Source organism: Rhodnius prolixus, unplaced genomic scaffold (genome assembly GCF_049639745.1).
Source record: "Rhodnius prolixus isolate KJV_2025 unplaced genomic scaffold, Rpr scaffold_5, whole genome shotgun sequence".
In the NCBI taxonomy this organism is placed as follows: Eukaryota; Metazoa; Arthropoda; class Insecta; order Hemiptera; family Reduviidae; genus Rhodnius; species Rhodnius prolixus.
In genome coordinates, this window is record NW_027411624.1 from 10,823,023 (window position 1) to 10,848,754 (window position 25,732).

General features: G+C 36.7%; 1 protein-coding gene across 13 annotated transcripts in view; it reads left to right on the forward strand.

Annotated features, from left to right (window-relative positions):
• LOC141458561 (uncharacterized) overlaps positions 1–25,732 on the forward strand; it is a 101,015-nt gene that overhangs the window by 4,113 nt on the left and 71,170 nt on the right. For all 13 annotated transcript variants that reach the window (XR_012461053.1, XM_074136727.1, XM_074136728.1 and 10 more), the window contains exon 4: positions 19,190–19,317. Coding sequence is in view for 12 of the 13 variants with exons in the window: in XM_074136727.1 (XP_073992828.1) it covers positions 19,190–19,317 (128 nt within the window). In the remaining variant the exon portion in view is untranslated. The remainder of the gene's footprint in view (positions 1–19,189; positions 19,318–25,732) is intronic.

The following is a 25,732-nucleotide window of genomic DNA, read 5'->3' on the forward strand; positions in this document are numbered from 1 at the left end:
TTTATTTTGAATATTCTTATAGCACTTGAGCTCCTAAAAAAACAAATAATTTTTTTTTTAAATCGGTTAGGTTTTTCAAAACTTATGGTAATTTAAAATATGAAAAACAAATTTCAGTTCAATGTCAAAATTACCTTATTTTTTTTAAAGAAGCTGTTCAAACTGGGCACCTCCATCGGATAGGCAAGCCAAAGCTCTGGACTTCTACGCTCTGTTTGTAGCAGCACTTATGGGGGCTAGAGTTATTCGACGTTCCAGATCTTCGACTGAAGCCGCGGGACTTTATTTTTTAGATATCCCTACAAAAAATAGTCCATTCGGGTTAAGTCCGGAGATCGAGGTGTCCATTGGATCTTACAATGAGTTCCTAAGCACTTTTAATGGAAATTTCTGTCGAGGTAACGACGAACAACTCTCGCATTATGTGCCGGGCAACCATCTTGTTGAAAATACATATCTAGTAGAGGAACATCTTCAAGCAGAACTGGCAAAATGTCTCTTGAACTTAGATACCTATCACCAGTTATGTTTTTTCTGTAGAAGTATGGGCTTATTAGTTGATTTCCTAAACCTCCACACCAAACGTTTCTAGAGAAAACAACCTAAACATCGATTAACTCTAGCCTGCCTAGATCTTGACTTCGCCACCATAAGTGCTGCTACAAATAGAGCGTCCAGAGTCCAGAGCTTTGGCTTGCCTTTCAGTTTGAATAGCTTCTTTAAAAAAAGTAAGGTAATTTTGACATTAGCTGAAATATGTTTTCCATATTTTAAATTACCATAACTTTTGAAAAACCTAACCGATTTAAAAAAAATTAATTTGTTTTTTTTAGGAGCTCAAGTGCTATAAGAATATACAAAAAAAAAATTTAATGTTCCGTTTGAAAAAAAGTTGGATGCTGTATCTCGGAATATTCGGGTTTAAAAAAATGGCTCAATCACTGAAAATAAACTAAACTAAAAATGATTAAATACGTGTTTTTTATTTTTTCGAAATTTCCCGCCGTTTAAAAAAAAAAGGGTGGAGCATACAACTCTGGTCACCCTGTATATTCAATAATACTACATATATCTTACTTCGAATTACATAATTTTTTATATCATAAATTTCACTATCATTAATCTCTAACACTTTGAACTTTGATATTATTTGAATTATATTCTAGAATGCGGGAAGTTTGTTGGGAGGTGTATTTTTTATTTCACGAACCGACTTGTTATAGCCGGCAGATATGCTATTTGGGTCTTTCATTTGGCGCGTTTTTAACATCTTTTTGAAATTATATAAAGATATATAACAGTAATAGTAATATATGATGCACTGAAGTGTTAGTAGTTGTCTTCTTTTACACACTTTTTTTTTCTTTATATCAATACCAATATATAAATTAAAATAATTATTAAAAAATAATCATAATCTTGGAAAATATTATTAATAACAAATCATTTTTTTATTCATTTTGATTGCCTCAGATATTGGGTTAATTTTTATACTTAAAAAATTCAAAAAACCGAGATATCTCGACGAGACCGAGACCGAGACGAGACACTTGTCATACGAGACCGAGGCGAGATTTGCATAAACTGACTTAAATGATGTAAAAGTGAAATGGAGCGAATTTAAGGTACCATGCAATGGGTGTGATTCTCATGGCACGGCCTCGCTCAGGAGAACAAACCTTATATGACCTTATATTGATCTATGAGACAGTCTGACCACACAAGTGTACTTGTAGGTTGAATCCTGAACTTCTTCCACGTAACCCTTTGTATTTACCAAAAATGGCTTTTTATGTAAGATTATTCATGGGTAAATTCTACGAAATATGTTTTATAATTATTTAAATTATTCAGATTGCTTTGAATAAGAAAATTTAAACTGCACACAATGATATTCAAAATGAAGGGGATATTGTAGTACAGATTGAAAAGTAAGAATAATTTTAGACAGGGCGTGTTGTTTACAACCTTGTTCGATCCCCGAATAAGTTTAAATTGAAAGATGTCCGCGCCCTCTTGATGGCAAGTCGTCTACGAGAAAGTCGACAGTTGGCGAGACTGTGGGAAAAAAGAGGGGATAGTTATGACGTTACCCTGCCTTTCGCCAAAAATAAAAGAGAATGTACCTTTCTCTTGAAGATACGATATCTATCGCAAAGCTATCAATGTAAATATGTAACAATAAGTAAGATCTGTGGGAATATGTATTATTTAAGATTATTGGTATCTATGCGATACTCAATGTAAACTGTAATTATTATTTAAGGACATGCAATTATGAATGTGGGTGATTAGTAAAAGTTTTGATGAGAGCAGTCAGAAGATTAGTCGAGAGTTATTAGATTACTATTAGTATTGTACGTTACTAGAAGTTAGCCTGTATATAAATGTTCTCAGTTTGTGTGTAACGTATCAATAAAGTTTTTTTTGTGATTCTGCTAGTCGCGATTCTTTAATTGATCCTGCTCGTGTTGAGGGCTTTTTCTGTGACATTCCTCTGGTGGAGTCTCGTGAAACTGGTCAGTCCCTAGTAGAGTGGAGCGTCAGTTACCCCGTGTTTAGGACGTAACAGCAGGGTCCAAGCCAGCAATTTTCCCTAGTGTCAGCCTGTTTATTAATTATGGACTAAAACTAAATGTCATTTCCAAGTCAGGTGCCAGCGTCAGTCGGTGTCTCTATTACAGAACAAGTTAGTCTGTGTTTTAATTATAAAGAGAACAAAACTGTAATTCTTAATATTTATGTGTTCGGACTAGAGCCTTGGTTGTATGTATGTGCCTCTGCGCTGATTGTAAATAGAAAATCATTTTGTTTGTCCAATCTCTGAGTATTTCTGAATGTTGGCGTCCCCCACCCATTTAACCAGCTCTACCATTTTAATTTATATTACCATCCTCCTCCCCTCAAGATTTTCCAAACCTAATAACGTTCAATTAATATCTATGTGTTCGGACTAGAGCCTTGGTTGTATGTATGTGCCTCTGCGCTGATTGTAAATAGAAAATCATTTTGTTTGTCCAATCTCTGAGTATTTCTGAATGTTGGCGTCCCCCACCCATTTAACCAGCTCTACCATTTTAATTTATATTACCATCCTCCTCCCCTCAAGATTTTCCAAACCTAATAACGTTCAATTAATATCTATGTGTTCGGACTAGAGCCTCGATTGTATGTATGTGCCTCTGCGCTGATTGTAAATAGAAAATCATTTTGTTTGTCCAATCTCTGAGTATTTCTGAATGTTGGCGTCCCCCACCCATTTAACCAGCTCTACCATTTTAATTTATATTACCATCCTCCTCCCCTCAAGATTTTCCAAACCTAATAACGTTCAATTAATATCTATGTGTTCGGACTAGAGCCTTGGTTGTATGTATGTGCCTCTGCGCTGATTGTAAATAGAAAATCATTTTGTTTGTCCAATCTCTGAGTATTTCTGAATGTTGGCGTCCCCCACCCATTTAACCAGCTCTACCATTTTAATTTATATTACCATCCTCCTCCCCTCAAGATTTTCCAAACCTAATAACGTTCAATTAATATCTATGTGTTCGGACTAGAGCCTCGGTTGTATGTATGTGCCTCTGCGCTGATTGTAAATAGAAAATCATTTTGTTTGTCCAATCTCTGAGTATTTCTGAATGTTGGCGTCCCCCACCCATTTAACCAGCTCTACCATTTTAATTTATATTACCATCCTCCTCCCCTCAAGATTTTCCAAACCTAATAACGTTCAATTAATATCTATGTGTTCGGACTAGAGCCTTGGTTGTATGTATGTGCCTCTGCGCTGATTGTAAATAGAAAATCATTTTGTTTGTCCAATCTCTGAGTATTTCTGAATGTTGGCGTCCCCCACCCATTTAACCAGCTCTACCATTTTAATTTATATTACCATCCTCCTCCCCTCAAGATTTTCCAAACCTAATAACGTTCAATTAATATCTATGTGTTCGGACTAGAGCCTTGGTTGTATGTATGTGCCTCTGCGCTGATTGTAAATAGAAAATCATTTTGTTTGTCCAATCTCTGAGTATTTCTGAATGTTGGCGTCCCCCACCCATTTAACCAGCTCTACCATTTTAATTTATATTACCATCCTCCTCCCCTCAAGATTTTCCAAACCTAATAACGTTCAATTAATATCTATGTGTTCGGACTAGAGCCTCGGTTGTATGTATGTGCCTCTGCGCTGATTGTAAATAGAAAATCATTTTGTTTGTCCAATCTCTGAGTATTTCTGAATGTTGGCGTCCCCCACCCATTTAACCAGCTCTACCATTTTAATTTATATTACCATCCTCCTCCCCTCAAGATTTTCCAAACCTAATAACGTTCAATTAATATCTATGTGTTCGGACTAGAGCCTCGGTTGTATGTATGTGCCTCTGCGCTGATTGTAAATAGAAAATCATTTTGTTTGTCCAATCTCTGAGTATTTCTGAATGTTGGCGTCCCCCACCCATTTAACCAGCTCTACCATTTTAATTTATATTACCATCCTCCTTCCCTCAAGATTTTCCAAACCTAATAACGTTCAATTAATATCTATGTGTTCGGACTAGAGCCTCGGTTGTATGTATGTGCCTCTGCGCTGATTGTAAATAGAAAATCATTTTGTTTGTCCAATCTCTGAGTATTTCTGAATGTTGGCGTCCCCCACCCATTTAACCAGCTCTACCATTTTAATTTATATTACCATCCTCCTTCCCTCAAGATTTTCCAAACCTAATAACGTTCAATTAATATCTATGTGTTCGGACTAGAGCCTCGGTTGTATGTATGTGCCTCTGCGCTGATTGTAAATAGAAAATCATTTTGTTTGTCCAATCTCTGAGTATTTCTGAATGTTGGCGTCCCCCACCCATTTAACCAGCTCTACCATTTTAATTTATATTACCATCCTCCTCCCCTCAAGATTTTCCAAACCTAATAACGTTCAATTAATATCTATGTGTTCGGACTAGAGCCTTGGTTGTATGTATGTGCCTCTGCGCTGATTGTAAATAGAAAATCATTTTGTTTGTCCAATCTCTGAGTATTTCTGAATGTTGGCGTCCCCCACCCATTTAACCAGCTCTACCATTTTAATTTATATTACCATCCTCCTCCCCTCAAGATTTTCCAAACCTAATAACGTTCAATTAATATCTATGTGTTCGGACTAGAGCCTTGGTTGTATGTATGTGCCTCTGCGCTGATTGTAAATAGAAAATCATTTTGTTTGTCCAATCTCTGAGTATTTCTGAATGTTGGCGTCCCCCACCCATTTAACCAGCTCTACCATTTTAATTTATATTACCATCCTCCTCCCCTCAAGATTTTCCAAACCTAATAACGTTCAATTAATATCTATGTGTTCGGACTACAGCCTCGGTTGTATGTATGTGCCTCTGCGCTGATTGTAAATAGAAAATCATTTTGTTTGTCCAATCTCTGAGTATATCTGAATGTTGGCGTCCCCCACCCATTTAACCAGCTCTACCATTTTAATTTATATTACCATCCTCCTCCCCTCAAGATTTTCCAAACCTAATAACGTTCAATTAATATCTATGTGTTCGGACTAGAGCCTTGGTTGTATGTATGTGCCTCTGCGCTGATTGTAAATAGAAAATCATTTTGTTTGTCCAATCTCTGAGTATTTCTGAATGTTGGCGTCCACCACCCATTTAACCAGCTCTACCATTTTAATTTATATTACCATCCTCCTCGCCTCAAGATTTTCCAAACCTAATAACGTTCAATTAATATCTATGTGTTCGGACTAGAGCCTCGGTTGTATGTATGTGCCTCTGCGCTGATTGTAAATAGAAAATCATTTTGTTTGTCCAATCTCTGAGTATTTCTGAATGTTGGCGTCCCCCACCCATTTAACCAGCTCTACCATTTTAATTTATATTACCATCCTCCTCCCCTCAAGATTTTCCAAACCTAATAACGTTCAATTAATATCTATGTGTTCGGACTAGAGCCTCGGTTGTATGTATGTGCCTCTGCGCTGATTGTAAATAGAAAATCATTTTGTTTGTCCAATCTCTGAGTATTTCTGAATGTTGGCGTCCCCCACCCATTTAACCAGCTCTACCATTTTAATTTATATTTCCATCCTCCTTCCCTCAAGATTTTCCAAACCTAATAACGTTCAATTAATATCTATGTGTTCGGACTAGAGCCTCGGTTGTATGTATGTGCCTCTGCGCTGATTGTAAATAGAAAATCGTTTTGTTTGTCCAATCTCTGAGTATTTCTGAATGTTGGCGTCCCCCACCCATTTAACCAGCTCTACCATTTTAATTTATATTACCATCCTCCTCCCCTCAAGATTTTCCAAACCTAATAACGTTCAATTAATATTTATGTGTTCGGACTAGAGCCTTGGTTGTATGTATGTGCCTCTGCGCTGATTGTAAATAGAAAATCATTTTGTTTGTCCAATCTCTGAGTATTTCTGAATGTTGGCGTCCCCCACCCATTTAACCAGCTCTACCATTTTAATTTATATTACCATCCTCCTCCCCTCAAGATTTTCCAAACCTAATAACGTTCAATTAATATCTATGTGTTCGGACTAGAGCCTTGGTTGTATGTATGTGCCTCTGCGCTGATTGTAAATAGAAAATCATTTTGTTTGTCCAATCTCTGAGTATTTCTGAATGTTGGCGTCCCCCACCCATTTAACCAGCTCTACCATTTTAATTTATATTACCATCCTCCTCCCCTCAAGATTTTCCAAACCTAATAACGTTCAATTAATATCTATGTGTTCGGACTAGAGCCTCGGTTGTATGTATGTGCCTCTGCGCTGATTGTAAATAGAAAATCATTTTGTTTGTCCAATCTCTGAGTATATCTGAATGTTGGAGTCCCCCACCCATTTAACCAGCTCTACCATTTTAATTTATATTACCATCCTCCTCCCCTCAAGATTTTCCAAACCTAATAACGTTCAATTAATATCTATGTGTTCGGACTAGAGCCTTGGTTGTATGTATGTGCCTCTGCGCTGATTGTAAATAGAAAATCATTTTGTTTGTCCAATCTCTGAGTATTTCTGAATGTTGGCGTCCCCCACCCATTTAACCAGCTCTACCATTTTAATTTATATTACCATCCTCCTCGCCTCAAGATTTTCCAAACCTAATAACGTTCAATTAATATCTATGTGTTCGGACTAGAGCCTCGGTTGTATGTATGTGCCTCTGCGCTGATTGTAAATAGAAAATCATTTTGTTTGTCCAATCTCTGAGTATTTCTGAATGTTGGCGTCCCCCACCCATTTAACCAGCTCTACCATTTTAATTTATATTACCATCCTCCTCCCCTCAAGATTTTCCAAACCTAATAACGTTCAATTAATATCTATGTGTTCGGACTAGAGCCTCGGTTGTATGTATGTGCCTCTGCGCTGATTGTAAATAGAAAATCATTTTGTTTGTCCAATCTCTGAGTATTTCTGAATGTTGGCGTCCCCCACCCATTTAACCAGCTCTACCATTTTAATTTATATTACCATCCTCCTCCCCTCAAGATTTTCCAAACCTAATAACGTTCAATTAATATCTATGTGTTCGGACTAGAGCCTCGGTTGTATGTATGTGCCTCTGCGCTGATTGTAAATAGAAAATCATTTTGTTTGTCCAATCTCTGAGTATTTCTGAATGTTGGCGTCCCCCACCCATTTAACCAGCTCTACCATTTTAATTTATATTACCATCCTCCTTCCCTCAAGATTTTCCAAACCTAATAACGTTCAATTAATATCTATGTGTTCGGACTAGAGCCTCGGTTGTATGTATGTGCCTCTGCGCTGATTGTAAATAGAAAATCATTTTGTTTGTCCAATCTCTGAGTATTTCTGAATGTTGGCGTCCCCCACCCATTTAACCAGCTCTACCATTTTAATTTATATTACCATCCTCCTTCCCTCAAGATTTTCCAAACCTAATAACGTTCAATTAATATCTATGTGTTCGGACTAGAGCCTCGGTTGTATGTATGTGCCTCTGCGCTGATTGTAAATAGAAAATCATTTTGTTTGTCCAATCTCTGAGTATTTCTGAATGTTGGCGTCCCCCACCCATTTAACCAGCTCTACCATTTTAATTTATATTACCATCCTCCTTCCCTCAAGATTTTCCAAACCTAATAACGTTCAATTAATATCTATGTTTTCGGACTAGAGCCTCGGTTGTATGTATGTGCCTCTGCGCTGATTGTAAGTAGAAAATCATTTTGTTTGTCCAATCTCTGAGTATTTCTGAATGTTGGCGTCCCCCACCCATTTAACCAGCTCTACCATTTTAATTTATATTACCATCCTCCTTCCCTCAAGATTTTCCAAACCTAATAACGTTCAATTAATATCTATGTGTTCGGACTAGAGCCTCGGTTGTATGTATGTGCCTCTGCGCTGATTGTAAATAGAAAATCATTTTGTTTGTCCAATCTCTGAGTATTTCTGAATGTTGGCGTCCCCCACCCATTTAACCAGCTCTACCATTTTAATTTATATTACCATCCTACTCCCCTCAAGATTTTCCAAACCTAATAACGTTCAATTAATATCTATGTGTTCGGACTAGAGCCTCGGTTGTATGTATGTGCCTCTGCGCTGATTGTAAATAGAAAATCATTTTGTTTGTCCAATCTCTGAGTATTTCTGAATGTTGGCGTCCCCCACCCATTTAACCAGCTCTACCATTTTAATTTATATTACCATCCTCCTCCCCTCAAGATTTTCCAAACCTAATAACGTTCAATTAATATCTATGTGTTCGGACTAGAGCCTCGGTTGTATGTATGTGCCTCTGCGCTGATTGTAAATAGAAAATCATTTTGTTTGTCCAATCTCTGAGTATTTCTGAATGTTGGCGTCCCCCACCCATTTAACCAGCTCTACCATTTTAATTTATATTACCATCCTCCTTCCCTCAAGATTTTCCAAACCTAATAACGTTCAATTAATATCTATGTGTTCGGACTAGAGCCTCGGTTGTATGTATGTGCCTCTGCGCTGATTGTAAATAGAAAATCATTTTGTTTGTCCAATCTCTGAGTATTTCTGAATGTTGGCGTCCCCCACCCATTTAACCAGCTCTACCATTTTAATTTATATTACCATCCTCCTCCCCTCAAGATTTTCCAAACCTAATAACGTTCAATTAATATCTATGTGTTCGGACTAGAGCCTCGGTTGTATGTATGTGCCTCTGCGCTGATTGTAAATAGAAAATCATTTTGTTTGTCCAATCTCTGAGTATTTCTGAATGTTGGCGTCCCCCACCCATTTAACCAGCTCTACCATTTTAATTTATATTACCATCCTCCTTCCCTCAAGATTTTCCAAACCTAATAACGTTCAATTAATATCTATGTGTTCGGACTAGAGCCTCGGTTGTATGTATGTGCCTCTGCGCTGATTGTAAATAGAAAATCATTTTGTTTGTCCAATCTCTGAGTATTTCTGAATGTTGGCGTCCCCCACCCATTTAACCAGCTCTACCATTTTAATTTATATTACCATCCTCCTTCCCTCAAGATTTTCCAAACCTAATAACGTTCAATTAATATCTATGTGTTCGGACTAGAGCCTCGGTTGTATGTATGTGCCTCTGCGCTGATTGTAAATAGAAAATCATTTTGTTTGTCCAATCTCTGAGTATTTCTGAATGTTGGCGTCCCCCACCCATTTAACCAGCTCTACCATTTTAATTTATATTACCATCCTCCTCCCCTCAAGATTTTGCAAACCTAATAACGTTCAATTAATATCTATGTGATCGGACTAGAGCCTCGGTTGTATGTATGTGCCTCTGCGCTGATTGTAAATAGAAAATCATTTTGTTTGTCCAATCTCTGAGTATTTCTGAATGTTGGCGTCCCCCACCCATTTAACCAGCTCTACCATTTTAATTTATATTACCATCCTCCTTCCCTCAAGATTTTCCAAACCTAATAACGTTCAATTAATATCTATGTGTTCGGACTAGAGCCTCGGTTGTATGTATGTGCCTCTGCGCTGATTGTAAATAGAAAATCATTTTGTTTGTCCAATCTCTGAGTATTTCTGAATGTTGGCGTCCCCCACCCATTTAACCAGCTCTACCATTTTAATTTATATTACCATCCTCCTCCCCTCAAGATTTTCCAAACCTAATAACGTTCAATTAATATCTATGTGTTCGGACTAGAGCCTCGGTTGTATGTATGTGCCTCTGCGCTGATTGTAAATAGAAAATCATTTTGTTTGTCCAATCTCTGAGTATTTCTGAATGTTGGCGTCCCCCACCCATTTAACCAGCTCTACCATTTTAATTTATATTACCATCCTCCTCCCCTCAAGATTTTCCAAACCTAATAACGTTCAATTAATATCTATGTGTTCGGACTAGAGCCTCGGTTGTATGTATGTGCCTCTGCGCTGATTGTAAATAGAAAATCATTTTGTTTGTCCAATCTCTGAGTATTTCTGAATGTTGGCGTCCCCCACCCATTTAACCAGCTCTACCATTTTAATTTATATTACCATCCTCCTTCCCTCAAGATTTTCCAAACTTAATAACGTTCAATTAATATCTATGTGTTCGGACTAGAGCCTCGGTTGTATGTATGTGCCTCTGCGCTGATTGTAAATAGAAAATCATTTTGTTTGTCCAATCTCTGAGTATTTCTGAATGTTGGCGTCCCCCACCCATTTAACCAGCTCTACCATTTTAATTTATATTACCATCCTCCTCCCCTCAAGATTTTCCAAACCTAATAACGTTCAATTAATATCTATGTGTTCGGACTAGAGCCTCGGTTGTATGTATGTGCCTCTGCGCTAATTGTAAATAGAAAATCATTTTGTTTGTCCAATCTCTGAGTATTTCTGAATGTTGGCGTCCCCCACCCATTTAACCAGCTCTACCATTTTAATTTATATTACCATCCTCCTCCCCTCAAGATTTTCCAAACCTAATAACGTTCAATTAATATCTATGTGTTCGGACTAGAGCCTCGGTTGTATGTATGTGCCTCTGCGCTGATTGTAAATAGAAAATCATTTTGTTTGTCCAATCTCTGAGTATTTTTGAATGTTGGCGTCCCCCACCCATTTAACCAGCTCTACCATTTTAATTTATATTACCATCCTCCTTCCCTCAAGATTTTCCAAACCTAATAACGTTCAATTAATATCTATGTGTTCGGACTAGAGCCTCGGTTGTATGTATGTGCCTCTGCGCTGATTGTAAATAGAAAATCATTTTGTTTGTCCAATCTCTGAGTATTTCTGAATGTTGGCGTCCCCCACCCATTTAACCAGCTCTACCATTTTAATTTATATTACCATCCTCCTTCCCTCAAGATTTTCCAAACCTAATAACGTTCAATTAATATCTATGTGTTCGGACTAGAGCCTCGGTTGTATGTATGTGCCTCTGCGCTGATTGTAACTAGAAAATCATTTTGTTTGTCCAATCTCTGAGTATTTCTGAATGTTGGCGTCCCCCACCCATTTAACCAGCTCTACCATTTTAATTTATATTACCATCCTCCTTCCCTCAAGATTTTCCAAACTTAATAACGTTCAATTAATATCTATGTGTTCGGACTAGAGCCTCGGTTGTATGTATGTGCCTCTGCGCTGATTGTAAATAGAAAATCATTTTGTTTGTCCAATCTCTGAGTATTTCTGAATGTTGGCGTCCCCCACCCATTTAACCAGCTCTACCATTTTAATTTATATTACCATCCTCCTCCCCTCAAGATTTTCCAAACCTAATAACGTTCAATTAATATCTATGTGTTCGGACTAGAGCCTCGGTTGTATGTATGTGCCTCTGCGCTGATTGTAAATAGAAAATCATTTTGTTTGTCCAATCTCTGAGTATTTCTGAATGTTGGCGTCCCCCACCCATTTAACCAGCTCTACCATTTTAATTTATATTACCATCCTCCTTCCCTCAAGATTTTCCAAACCTAATAACGTTCAATTAATATCTATGTGTTCGGACTAGAGCCTCGGTTGTATGTATGTGCCTCTGCGCTGATTGTAAATAGAAAATCATTTTGTTTGTCCAATCTCTGAGTATTTCTGAATGTTGGCGTCCCCCACCCATTTAACCAGCTCTACCATTTTAATTTATATTACCATCCTCCTCCCCTCAAGATTTTCCAAACCTAATAACGTTCAATTAATATCTATGTGTTCGGACTAGAGCCTCGGTTGTATGTATGTGCCTCTGCGCTGATTGTAAATAGAAAATCATTTTGTTTGTCCAATCTCTGAGTATTTCTGAATGTTGGCGTCCCCCACCCATTTAACCAGCTCTACCATTTTAATTTATATTACCATCCTCCTTCCCTCAAGATTTTCCAAACCTAATAACGTTCAATTAATATCTATGTGTTCGGACTAGAGCCTCGGTTGTATGTATGTGCCTCTGCGCTGATTGTAAATAGAAAATCATTTTGTTTGTCCAATCTCTGAGTATTTCTGAATGTTGGCGTCCCCCACCCATTTAACCAGCTCTACCATTTTAATTTATATTACCATCCTCCTTCCCTCAAGATTTTCCAAACCTAATAACGTTCAATTAATATTTATGTGTTCGGACTAGAGCCTCGGTTGTATGTATGTGCCTCTGCGCTGATTGTAAATAGAAAATCATTTTGTTTGTCCAATCTCTGAGTATTTCTGAATGTTGGCGTCCCCCACCCATCTAACCAGCTCTACCATTTTAATTGATATTACCATCCTCCTTCCCTCAAGATTTTCCAAACCTAATAACGTTCAATTAATATCTATGTGTTCGGACTAGAGCCTCGGTTGTATGTATGTGCCTCTGCGCTGATTGTAAATAGAAAATCATTTTGTTTGTCCAATCTCTGAGTATTTCTGAATGTTGGCGTCCCCCACCCATTTAACCAGCTCTACCATTTTAATTTATATTACCATCCTCCTTCCCTCAAGATTTTCCAAACCTAATAACGTTCAATTAATATCTATGTGTTCGGACTAGAGCCTCGGTTGTATGTATGTGCCTCTGCGCTGATTGTAAATAGAAAATCATTTTGTTTGTCCAATCTCTGAGTATTTCTGAATGTTGGCGTCCCCCACCCATTTAACCAGCTCTACCATTTTAATTTATATTACCATCCTCCTCCCCTCAAGATTTTCCAAACCTAATAACGTTCAATTAATATCTATGTGTTCGGACTAGAGCCTCGGTTGTATGTATGTGCCTCTGCGCTGATTGTAAATAGAAAATCATTTTGTTTGTCCAATCTCTGAGTATTTCTGAATGTTGGCGTCCCCCACCCATTTAACCAGCTCTACCATTTTAATTTATATTACCATCCTCCTCCCCTCAAGATTTTCCAAACCTAATAACGTTCAATTAATATCTATGTGTTCGGACTAGAGCCTCGGTTGTATGTATGTGCCTTTGCGCTGATTGTAAATAGAAAATCATTTTGTTTGTCCAATCTCTGAGTATTTCTGAATGTTGGCGTCCCCCACCCATTTAACCAGCTCTACCATTTTAATTTATATTACCATCCTCCTCCCCTCAAGATTTTCCACACCTAATAACGTTCAATTAATATCTATGTGTTCGGACTAGAGCCTCGGTTGTATGTATGTGCCTCTGCGCTGATTGTAAATAGAAAATCATTTTGTTTGTCCAATTTTTGAGTATTTCTGAATGTTGGCGTCCCCCACCCATTTAACCAGCTCTACCATTTTAATTTATATTACCATCCTCCTTCCCTCAAGATTTTCCAAACCTAATAACGTTCAATTAATATCTATGTGTTCGGACTAGAGCCTCGGTTGTATGTATGTGCCTCTGCGCTGATTGTAAATAGAAAATCATTTTGTTTGTCCTATCTCTGAGTATTTCTGAATGTTGGCGTCCCCCACCCATTTAACCAGCTCTACCATTTTAATTTATATTACCATCCTCCTTCCCTCAAGATTTTCCAAACCTAATAACGTTCAATTAATATCTATGTGTTCGGACTAGAGCCTCGGTTGTATGTATGTGCCTCTGCGCTGATTGTAAATAGAAAATCATTTTGTTTGTCCAATCTCTGAGTATTTCTGAATGTTGGCGTCCCCCACCCATTTAACCAGCTCTACCATTTTAATTTATATTACCATCCTCCTCCCCTCAAGATTTTCCAAACCTAATAACGTTCAATTAATATCTATGTGTTCGGACTAGAGCCTCGGTTGTATGTATGTGCCTCTGCGCTGATTGTAAATAGAAAATCATTTTGTTTGTCCAATCTCTGAGTATTTCTGAATGTTGGCGTCCCCCACCCATTTAACCAGCTCTACCATTTTAATTTATATTACCATCCTCCTCCCCTCAAGATTTTCCAAACCTAATAACGTTCAATTAATATCTATGTGTTCGGACTAGAGCCTCGGTTGTATGTATGTGCCTTTGCGCTGATTGTAAATAGAAAATCATTTTGTTTGTCCAATCTCTGAGTATTTCTGAATGTTGGCGTCCCCCACCCATTTAACCAGCTCTACCATTTTAATTTATATTACCATCCTCCTCCCCTCAAGATTTTCCAAACCTAATAACGTTCAATTAATATCTATGTGTTCGGACTAGAGCCTCGGTTGTATGTATGTGCCTCTGCGCTGATTGTAAATAGAAAATCATTTTGTTTGTCCAATTTTTGAGTATTTCTGAATGTTGGCGTCCCCCACCCATTTAACCAGCTCTACCATTTTAATTTATATTACCATCCTCCTTCCCTCAAGATTTTCCAAACCTAATAACGTTCAATTAATATCTATGTGTTCGGACTAGAGCCTCGGTTGTATGTATGTGCCTCTGCGCTGATTGTAAATAGAAAATCATTTTGTTTGTCCAATCTCTGAGTATTTCTGAATGTTGGCGTCCCCCACCCATTTAACCAGCTCTACCATTTTAATTTATATTACCATCCTCCTTCCCTCAAGATTTTCCAAACCTAATAACGTTCAATTAATATCTATGTGTTCGGACTAGAGCCTCGGTTGTATGTATGTGCCTCTGCGCTGATTGTAAATAGAAAATCATTTTGTTTGTCCAATCTCTGAGTATTTCTGAATGTTGGCGTCCCCCACCCATTTAACCAGCTCTACCATTTTAATTTATATTACCATCCTCCTCCCCTCAAGATTTTCCAAACCTAATAACGTTCAATTAATATCTATGTGTTCGGACTAGAGCCTCGGTTGTATGTATGTGCCTCTGCGCTGATTGTAAATAGAAAATCATTTTGTTTGTCCAATCTCTGAGTATTTCTGAATGTTGGCGTCCCCCACCCATTTAACCAGCTCTACCATTTTAATTTATATTACCATCCTCCTCCCCTCAAGATTTTCCAAACCTAATAACGTTCAATTAATATCTATGTGTTCGGACTAGAGCCTCGGTTGTATGTATGTGCCTCTGCGCTGATTGTAAATAGAAAATCATTTTGTTTGTCCAATCTCTGAGTATTTCTGAATGTTGGCGTCCCCCACCCATTTAACCAGCTCTACCATTTTAATTTATATTACCATCCTCCTCCCCTCAAGATTTTCCAAACCTAATAACGTTCAATTAATATCTATGTGTTCGGACTAGAGCCTCGGTTGTATGTATGTGCCTCTGCGCTGATTGTAAATAGAAAATCATTTTGTTTGTCCAATCTCTGAGTATTTCTGAATGTTGGCGTCCCCCACCCATTTAACCAGCTCTACCATTTTAATTTATATTACCATCCTCCTCCCCTCAAGATTTTCCAAACCTAATAACGTTCAATTAATATCTATGTGTTCGGACTAGAGCCTCGGTTGTATGTATGTGCCTTTGCGCTGATTGTAAATAGAAAATCATTTTGTTTGTCCAATCTCTGAGTATTTCTGAATGTTGGCGTCCCCCACCCATTTAACCAGCTCTACCATTTTAATTTATATTACCATCCTCCTCCCCTCAAGATTTTCCAAACCTAATAACGTTCAATTAATATCTATGTGTTCGGACTAGAGCCTCGGTTGTATGTATGTGCCTCTGCGCTGATTGTAAATAGAAAATCATTTTGTTTGTCCAATTTTTGAGTATTTCTGAATGTTGGCGTCCCCCACCCATTTAACCAGCTCTACCATTTTAATTTATATTACCATCCTCCTTCCCTCAAGATTTTCCAAACCTAATAACGTTCAATTAATATCTATGTGTTCGGACTAGAGCCTCGGTTGTATGTATGTGCCTCTGCGCTGATTGTAAATAGAAAATCATTTTGTTTGTCCAATCTCTGAGTATTTCTGAATGTTGGCGTCCGCCACCCATTTAACCAGCTCTACCATTTTAATTTATATTACCATCCTCCTTCCCTCAAGATTTTCCAAACCTAATAACGTTCAATTAATATCTATGTGTTCGGACTAGAGCCTCGGTTGTATGTATGTGCCTCTGCGCTGATTGTAAATAGAAAATCATTTTGTTTGTCCAATCTCTGAGTATTTCTGAATGTTGGCGTCCCCCACCCATTTAACCAGCTCTACCATTTTAATTTATATTACCATCCTCCTCCCCTAAAGATTTTCCAAACCTAATAACGTTCAATTAATATCTATGTGTTCGGACTAGAGCCTCGGTTGTATGTATGTGCCTCTGCGCTGATTGTAAATAGAAAATCATTTTGTTTGTCCAATCTCTGAGTATTTCTGAATGTTGGCGTCCCCCACCCATTTAACCAGCTCTACCATTTTAATTTATATTACCATCCTCCTCCCCTCAAGATTTTCCAAACCTAATAACGTTCAATTAATATCTATGTGTTCGGACTAGAGCCTCGGTTGTATGTATGTGCCTCTGCGCTGATTGTAAATAGAAAATCATTTTGTTTGTCCAATCTCTGAGTATTTCTGAATGTTGGCGTCCCCCACCCATTTAACCAGCTCTACCATTTTAATTTATATTACCATCCTCCTCCCCTCAAGATTTTCCAAACCTAATAACGTTCAATTAATATCTATGTGTTCGGACTAGAGCCTCGGTTGTATGTATGTGCCTTTGCGCTGATTGTAAATAGAAAATCATTTTGTTTGTCCAATCTCTGAGTATTTCTGAATGTTGGCGACCCCCACCCATTTAACCAGCTCTACCATTTTAATTTATATTACCATCCTCCTCCCCTCAAGATTTTCCAAACCTAATAACGTTCAATTAATATCTATGTGTTCGGACTAGAGCCTCGGTTGTATGTATGTGCCTCTGCGCTGATTGTAAATAGAAAATCATTTTGTTTGTCCAATTTTTGAGTATTTCTGAATGTTGGCGTCCCCCACCCATTTAACCAGCTCTACCATTTTAATTTATATTACCATCCTCCTTCCCTCAAGATTTTCCAAACCTAATAACGTTCAATTAATATCTATGTGTTCGGACTAGAGCCTCGGTTGTATGTATGTGCCTCTGCGCTGATTGTAAATAGAAAATCATTTTGTTTGTCCAATCTCTGAGTATTTCTGAATGTTGGCGTCCCCCACCCATTTAACCAGCTCTACCATTTTAATTTATATTACCATCCCCCTTCCCTCAAGATTTTCCAAACCTAATAACGTTCAATTAATATCTATGTGTTCGGACTAGAGCCTCGGTTGTATGTATGTGCCTCTGCGCTGATTGTAAATAGAAAATCATTTTGTTTGTCCAATCTCTGAGTATTTCTGAATGTTGGCGTCCCCCACCCATTTAACCAGCTCTACCATTTTAATTTATATTACCATCCTCCTCCCCTCAAGATTTTCCAAACCTAATAACGTTCAATTAATATCTATGTGTTCGGACTAGAGCCTCGGTTGTATGTATGTGCCTCTGCGCTGATTGTAAATAGAAAATCATTTTGTTTGTCCAATCTCTGAGTATTTCTGAATGTTGGCGTCCCCCACCCATTTAACCAGCTCTACCATTTTAATTTATATTACCATCCTCCTCCCCTCAAGATTTTCCAAACCTAATAACGTTCAATTAATATCTATGTGTTCGGACTAGAGCCTCGGTTGTATGTATGTGCCTCTGCGCTGATTGTAAATAGAAAATCATTTTGTTTGTCCAATCTCTGAGTATTTCTGAATGTTGGCGTCCCCCACCCATTTAACCAGCTCTACCATTTTAATTTATATTACCATCCTCCTCCCCTCAAGATTTTCCAAACCTAATAACGTTCACTTAATATCTATGTGTTCGGACTAGAGCCTCGGTTGTATGTATGTGCCTCTGCGCTGATTGTAAATAGAAAATCATTTTGTTTGTCCAATCTCTGAGTATTTCTGAATGTTGGCGTCCCCCACCCATTTAACCAGCTCTACCATTTTAATTTATATTACCATCCTCCTCCCCTCAACATTTTCCAAACCTAATAACGTTCAATTAATATCTATGTGTTCGGACTAGAGCCTCGGTTGTTTGTATGTGCCTCTGCGCTGATTGTAAATAGAAAATCATTTTGTTTGTCCAATCTCTGAGTATTTCTGAATGTTGGCGTCCCCCACCCATTTAACCAGCTCTACCATTTTAATTTATATTACCATCCTCCTCCCCTCAAGATTTTCCAAACCTAATAACGTTCAATTAATATCTATGTGTTCGGACTAGAGCCTCGGTTGTATGTATGTGCCTCTGCGCTGATTGTAAATAGAAAATCATTTTGTTTGTCCAATCTCTGAGTATTTCTGAATGTTGGCGCCCCCCACCCATTTAACCAGCTCTACCATTTTAATTTATATTACCATCCTCCTCCCCTCAAGATTTTCCAAACCTAATAACGTTCAATTAATATCTATGTGTTCGGACTAGAGCCTTGGTTGTATGTATGTGCCTCTGCGCTGATTGTAAATAGAAAATCATTTTGTTTGTCCAATCTCTGAGTATTTCTGAATGTTGGCGTCCCCCACCCATTTAACCAGCTCTACCATTTTAATTTATATTACCATCCTCCTCCCCTCAAGATTTTCCAAACCTAATAACGTTCAATTAATATTTACCTGAAATCCTATTATTTCATTTATAAAGAAGATATTTACAGATGATTTTAATCTACAACGGTGCTGAAAACAGTTCAATATATTTGGAATTCTGTATCGCTAGCTGTGTAACATGTAGCATGTCTTAAAATTTACTAAATAACACATGTATTAATTTTTTCCTAGTTCGTTAGATTACAAGAACCCATCAAGTTTTCAAAGAAATCAAACCATTCATCTGACATTTACTTTGGCTTCTATTTATAAATGTACCCCATTTAAAACTGAACAATCTAAGTGGACTCTTTTTCAAGGTAAATCATGAGATGTTATGTACGGAGAGAAAGAATAAGTTTTATTGTATTTAAAGATTTGTATATAAAAAAAATTACATTTTATTCTTTGATGGTATTAGTTTTCAAATCAAATAAATCAAGATTGCTTCCAAAAGTATTAAATTTTACAGCAAAGAGTTCAACATAGTTAACAGACCTTTCTGTGTAACCTAACCTAAGAAAATAATAGTAATTTTTACTATTAAATGACTCACCTAGATGACAAAAACATATAAACAGTAAGTGTGACAGAACATTGGCAAGAGAACAAAAAATAAAGAAAATAGTGACTTCCCAGCATTATATAAGGACTGACTTTTTGTTCAGCTACTGCAACTTGTGACCGGTCAGGGGCGGTATCCTTGCGGGCGACAGATAGCCGAAGCTATCAGATACGATATCCCTAACCAGCCTCAAAAAGAAAAATACCCTTAAGGGTGCCTCTGGCGGGATAGCTCACTCGTGAGAGGAGGGAGGGTCCTGGAGACAATCGCCTGGGGCGATAGGGAGTAAAATAAAATTCTCTCTGGTGCTTAGAACCAACAACAAAATATCTTTACTTAAGGAAAAATTCATACAAATAGGAAAATTTATGCTAGATACAAAATAATAATAAAAATATAGAACTCACAGACGATAGATAACATAAGCAGGCACTAGCCAGGCCGAACGCACGGTAGAGAATGCATTTTTTTATTTTGGAATCTTGGCTGTAAACAGCACCTGGTCTTGCAGTCCAAAGTTCAAATTTATTTTATTTAGCAGCTCCTGTCACCTACGACTATTTTACGGTTACAAACTATTTTATTATGTATTTTGTAAGGTGGAAGATTTCAACTTAAATTTGTTTTTGTTTATTTGTTTAATTTCTAAATTACAACCAGGGTTTCAATTTTTTTATTTAATTCTCTAAACATTTGATGACAAGGTAATACAAGTTTTTAATCTCTGACTCCGAATTGGGATTCAAAGTTATATCTAGCGCAACTAGAATTTAGAAGCTTGTCAAGATATTCAATTCTAAGTGCGCTAAATGTACGGCCTTCTAACAAAAGATGCTCCAGCGTATCCAATGACCCGCCACAACTGAATGAGCAATTTTCGTTAGGGTTGAAATCATATTTTTTATTACTATTGGTGGGTATTTTTAATTTGCTAGACGGATCTGTGGTATTAGTTTATGAAAGTGCACGGAACATTTAAGGACAGGTAAAACGGTGCGGAATTGTACTGACTCACAAGCCTAATGTAGCAGTTATATTTTGTTTTGAATAATGATTCTAAATCCTCACATAATCATCTTATTAAAGCATTTCATTTTTTTTTTTTTCTTTTGTTTATTTCAATGTAGTCCTGAGAGATCCATGAGTGGTTCTAACTTTAGTTAAATAATTGTCTGAAAAGAAACACCAGTTAAAAGGGATTTGGGTATTATCTATTAAATTTATGAGACGATTTAAGCATAATTTTCGAATTCATTCATCATTCATTCTAAGTAATGTTACCCACCATGATAGAACCCTCTTAAATATTTATTTATTTATTTATTTATTTACAAGACGGGCAATCACCCAGTTACAAAGAAATATAATTTAAAATAACATTTAATAATAACTCAATATATAATAATTATAGAATATACATATATCATACATTTATACATATATATATCGTAGAATAGAAATAAAGATAAAATAGAAATAATATATACACATAATTTACTTAATAGATAAACAAAATACTTCAAAATATGTACTATAAAATATACTTTAAAAATAGAAACTTTACTCAATTAATAAATCTTTATATCACAAATAACCGGTAAGTTTTCCCTAGTACCAATCACCGCAAAATCAGCCATTTAACAAATGTTTCAACTCGATCATGTTGGTGTTAAATATATCAAAATCAGCGGGTAGATGATTAACTTGATCCGCAACTCTTGGAAAATAACTGAACTTACGATAATTAGTACTATGGCACACTTTAGAAAACACTTGTTTTTGTCTAGTACCGTTTGTTGGCACGTGAAAATTTAACAATGATAAAAGTTCAGGGCAGTTTATATTATTATTTAGAATTTCGAAAATAAAATTTAAGTCTGTGGCTTGTCTACGAAACTGTAAAGTACTCAAACCAGTAAATTCCATTACGTCATCGTACGGTACCTCCGTCATGACTTTTGTCTCTCGATACCAGAGCAATCTTAAGAATCTTCTTTGAAGTGATTCAAGTTTGTTGACGTAAGTTTTCTGATAAGGAGACCATAAAGCAGAGCAGTACTCAAGAATAGGTCGCACCATTACTTTGTAAAGGATAATTATGGTTCTGACATCTTTAAAGTTTCGAGTAGATCTAGATATAAAGCCAAGCATTTTATTTGCCTTTGTGACTATGGAGTTCATGTGGAGGTTGAATGAAAGGTTAGCACAGAACGTAACACCAAGGTCCTTCACTACATTAGATCTACTTAGAGTTGAAGCATGAAGAGAATAATCGAAGTTTGTACACGTCCGACTACGATGATAGGATACTACCTTACATTTAGAGATGTTTAGGCTCATATCATTTTCATCGCACCAAACACTCAGTCTATGAAGAGAGTTTTGGAGGAGGAGAAAGTCATCCGCAGAGTTAATGGCAGTATAAATCTTTAAATCGTCAGCAAAAAGCAGAAAGTTTACTGAATTGAGACATGTAGATATATCATTCATAAAAATTTTGAATAAAAAAGGGCCAAGAATAGAACCTTGAGGTACACCAGATGATACAAGAAATTCTTCTGACATTAGTGATTTGTATTTAACAGATTGATGTCTTGCGGTGAGGTAGGAGTAAAACCAGTCAAGTAGTGATCCATGAATTCCACAATGGGATAGTTTATGAATTAGTTTGGAATGATTGACACGATCAAAGCTTTGGCGAAATCGAGATATACAGCATCGACCTGCTTGGCAGTAACTAAGGCTCTCCGCAGATAGTCCTCAAATAGTAACAAATTAGTGAGCGTCGATCACCAGAATGGAAGCCATGCTGTTCACTGAGGATGAGGTTGTCGAGTAAAGGCCGAAGAATGTCAATTACAGACTTTTCAAATATTTTCGCAATTGCTGATTGAATGCAAATTGGTCTATAATTTGTAACATCCCTCTTATCTCCAGATTTGTAAATCGGAACTACAAAACTTGTTTTTAGCATGTCCGGATAAATCCCATGTTTTATGGATTTGGTAAATAATGAGGCCAGAATCGGAGCCAGAGCAAGTTGACAATTTTTTAATACTGCAGATGGTATTCCATCAGGTCCTGTACCTTTCCTGATGTTGACATTAGACAGTTGTCTTAGTACATCTTCGGTGCTGAATTCTATCATTGAGATGTTCACTGAATTCAAAGATATCACATCTTTATTGGTTGTGGTATCTAGAACAGACTTATTATATACACTTGAGAAATACTCAGCAAACAGGTTTACCGTATCTTGGTTACTCGAAGAATAAGTGTTATTGAAGTGGGCAGCATCTGGAATGGCATTATTGTTTTTTTGCCTGTTGATATAGTTCCAGAAATCCTTTATATCACAACTTTCATTTATTGCTGATTCTACATCATGTATATAGAATGCATAATCCCGTTTAGTTAATTTTTTACATTGCGCACGTACCTTAGAGAAGTGCTCATAGTCCTCACGAAGTAGAGAGATTCTATATTGTTGATGTGCTGCTTTCTTTTTCTTAGTTAAAGTTATTAACTCCTTTGAAAACCAATTCGGGTAGTCTGACTCGAAAATTTTCTTGCGCGGAGTAAATTCAGAGATTAATTCCGTCACAACTCGTCCAAACAAATCAAAGGCAGTATTTACATCAGCTGTACCTAGCACGTAATCCCAGTCGTAGTTGACTAGATAACTCGAAATTGTCTTGAAGTCGCAATTTCTGTAATCAAAGACTAGATAAGGTTCTTTAAACACATTTTTCTCACAGCCTAGATTAAAGCTAAACTGAAGTGGCGGGTGATACCCTTCCTTTTTAAAGATGCTGTCATGAGCCAAATTAACTGCTATGTTTTTATCAGTAGAGAACACTAAATCAAGGAATTCACCTAGACAGTTTGTTATGCCATTTATTTGATGCATTTGAGCATCATATGTGGAAGTTAATATGAATTCTGTTCAGTTCATTTCGTAAGTAACGCATCAGGAGTTGATTTTGGCAGCTGTAAGAGTGATTTACAAAATTTAATTTGAACTTTTTTCAAGATGTCACTGTTTTACCTGCCCTTAAATGTTCCGCTGCACTTTCTTAAACTAATACCACAGATCCGACAACAAATTAACTAATGAATAGGTATTATTTTACTTTTGGTTACATTGACTTTTAACAATTAGTTTTCGTAATATTTATCAAGAAACTGCACGTCTATCCAAGAATAACCTAGTAGTACTGTATCATCAGCATAAAGAAGCATAATGACATCCGCCTTTTTGTTGATTGCTACGCCTATCATACCATGGTCCCTAAAGAAAGTTATTTCTCTAATCATCAAAAGTCCATGGCCCCACCACTTAAATGTTACTAAACCAAAGGATTCTTTAATAAAATTTTTTAAATTAAAAAAGTTTTTGCTACGAAACTAGTCAATAGATTTTCTTGAAATCACACATACGTATGCCTTAATCACTTTTCTTCAAGTATGCAAATAATTAAGTCATTCAGACAATTTTTTTGGGGGGGGGGCATTAGCTGTTAAGCCATAGCCACGTATCATTCCATAAATATGGATAATCCATTGCTAAATATCCAACATAACCGAGCCACAGCACCTTTATTGGTTTTCCATAATTTATATTTCTATGTTTATGCCAAATACTCACTAGCAAACTTTCTGCCAATTATGCATTCCTACGATTAAATACATTCATATGAACTTAAACTCATACCAAATATACTTGCATCTCAATAAATACCTTCATTCTAACCACAGCCACATTCTAACACAACTAAAATAACGAGTTGGGGTGGAGTACTCGATATTCCTCGCACCCCTAATTCCTAATCCTAAATTGCAATGATGTACACTATTTACACAACTTTCAAACTCACATTCAGTGCCGGGTTAGCCAATCCCAGCTCAGTCCCACTCCTCCAAAAGATAGTGACTCCCAATTTTAAGATAGTACAGGAAGACTTCCTACACGACCAAAAGTTGCCACCCCTGGCCGGTATTGGTCCCCCCTCGCACTCTATCGTACCAAATAGAGTGCGAGAACACTAAGGATTCTAATTCTAAATCTACACTATTACTAAACAGCCACTGCAATAAATACTTGCATTCAAATAAATATAGTCATACCGGTGATAAATAAAATATGTACATGCAAATTATATAATACACTTATACAAAACCTATATGCTTTATAACACACACACACACAATAAAACACTTTATAAGGGCGGTGTACTTGATATTCCTCCAACCCATAAGACTTAAACCTACCAGGAAGCTGTGACTAGATATATGCGAGGTACATCCGACATCAGCAATAAATTAATCATTATTGTATTTGTAAGCAGATGCCATTTTGCACTACCACCTTTCCTAAAAATCTTTTTAAATCTTCTATTGGCAAGGAAATGTAGTCTATTCTTTCACCGTTAACTGTTGCATCCTTTGAAATTGAGTGACATTGTCATTGTTCTTCAAACCACAGTGTCCCTTTACCCAACCAAAATTTACTATAATCCCATTTTCCTGTAACAAACTCACCGCGTCTAAAATGTCATTAATTATAAAATTATTTTCAAAAGAGTTTCTCTCGTTAGTTATTTTTATAAGGGCACTATGGCTATCATTGATTATAGCAAAGCAGTGTTTCTCCTTCAAGTTTATAATATGTTTAAGGGCTAAAAGAATCGCAGTCAATTCAGCAGTATAGACCAATGCATATTCATGCAGGTTGGCCATTTGAAACAAATTTTTCTGTGGATCATAAAAGGCACATCCCACTTTCTCATTCAGTTTAGACCCGTCTGTGAAAATGGCATAAACATCGGGCCATAAATTTTCAAGTTTCTTAAAATACTATTTCTTTAATGTTAGATGGATATTTGGTGAAGTCCCCCATTAACTTTAAATCAATATCTAACACTGCCATTTTACAGCTCATTATGGAGGGCGGCTCTCTTTCATTGATTTTAACTAAATGTTTTAGTTGGGAAATTTCTATAAAACTATCGCAGAAGACAGGTGAAATCTTATTTCTCCAATAATTATTGGTTAGGACTTTAGAATTCAACTGACAAATTTTATTATAAATTTTATAATCCAAAAATGAAGTTTTTAACAAATATCTATGAGATAATAACTGGAATCTGTATTCTAAGGGAAGTTCACAC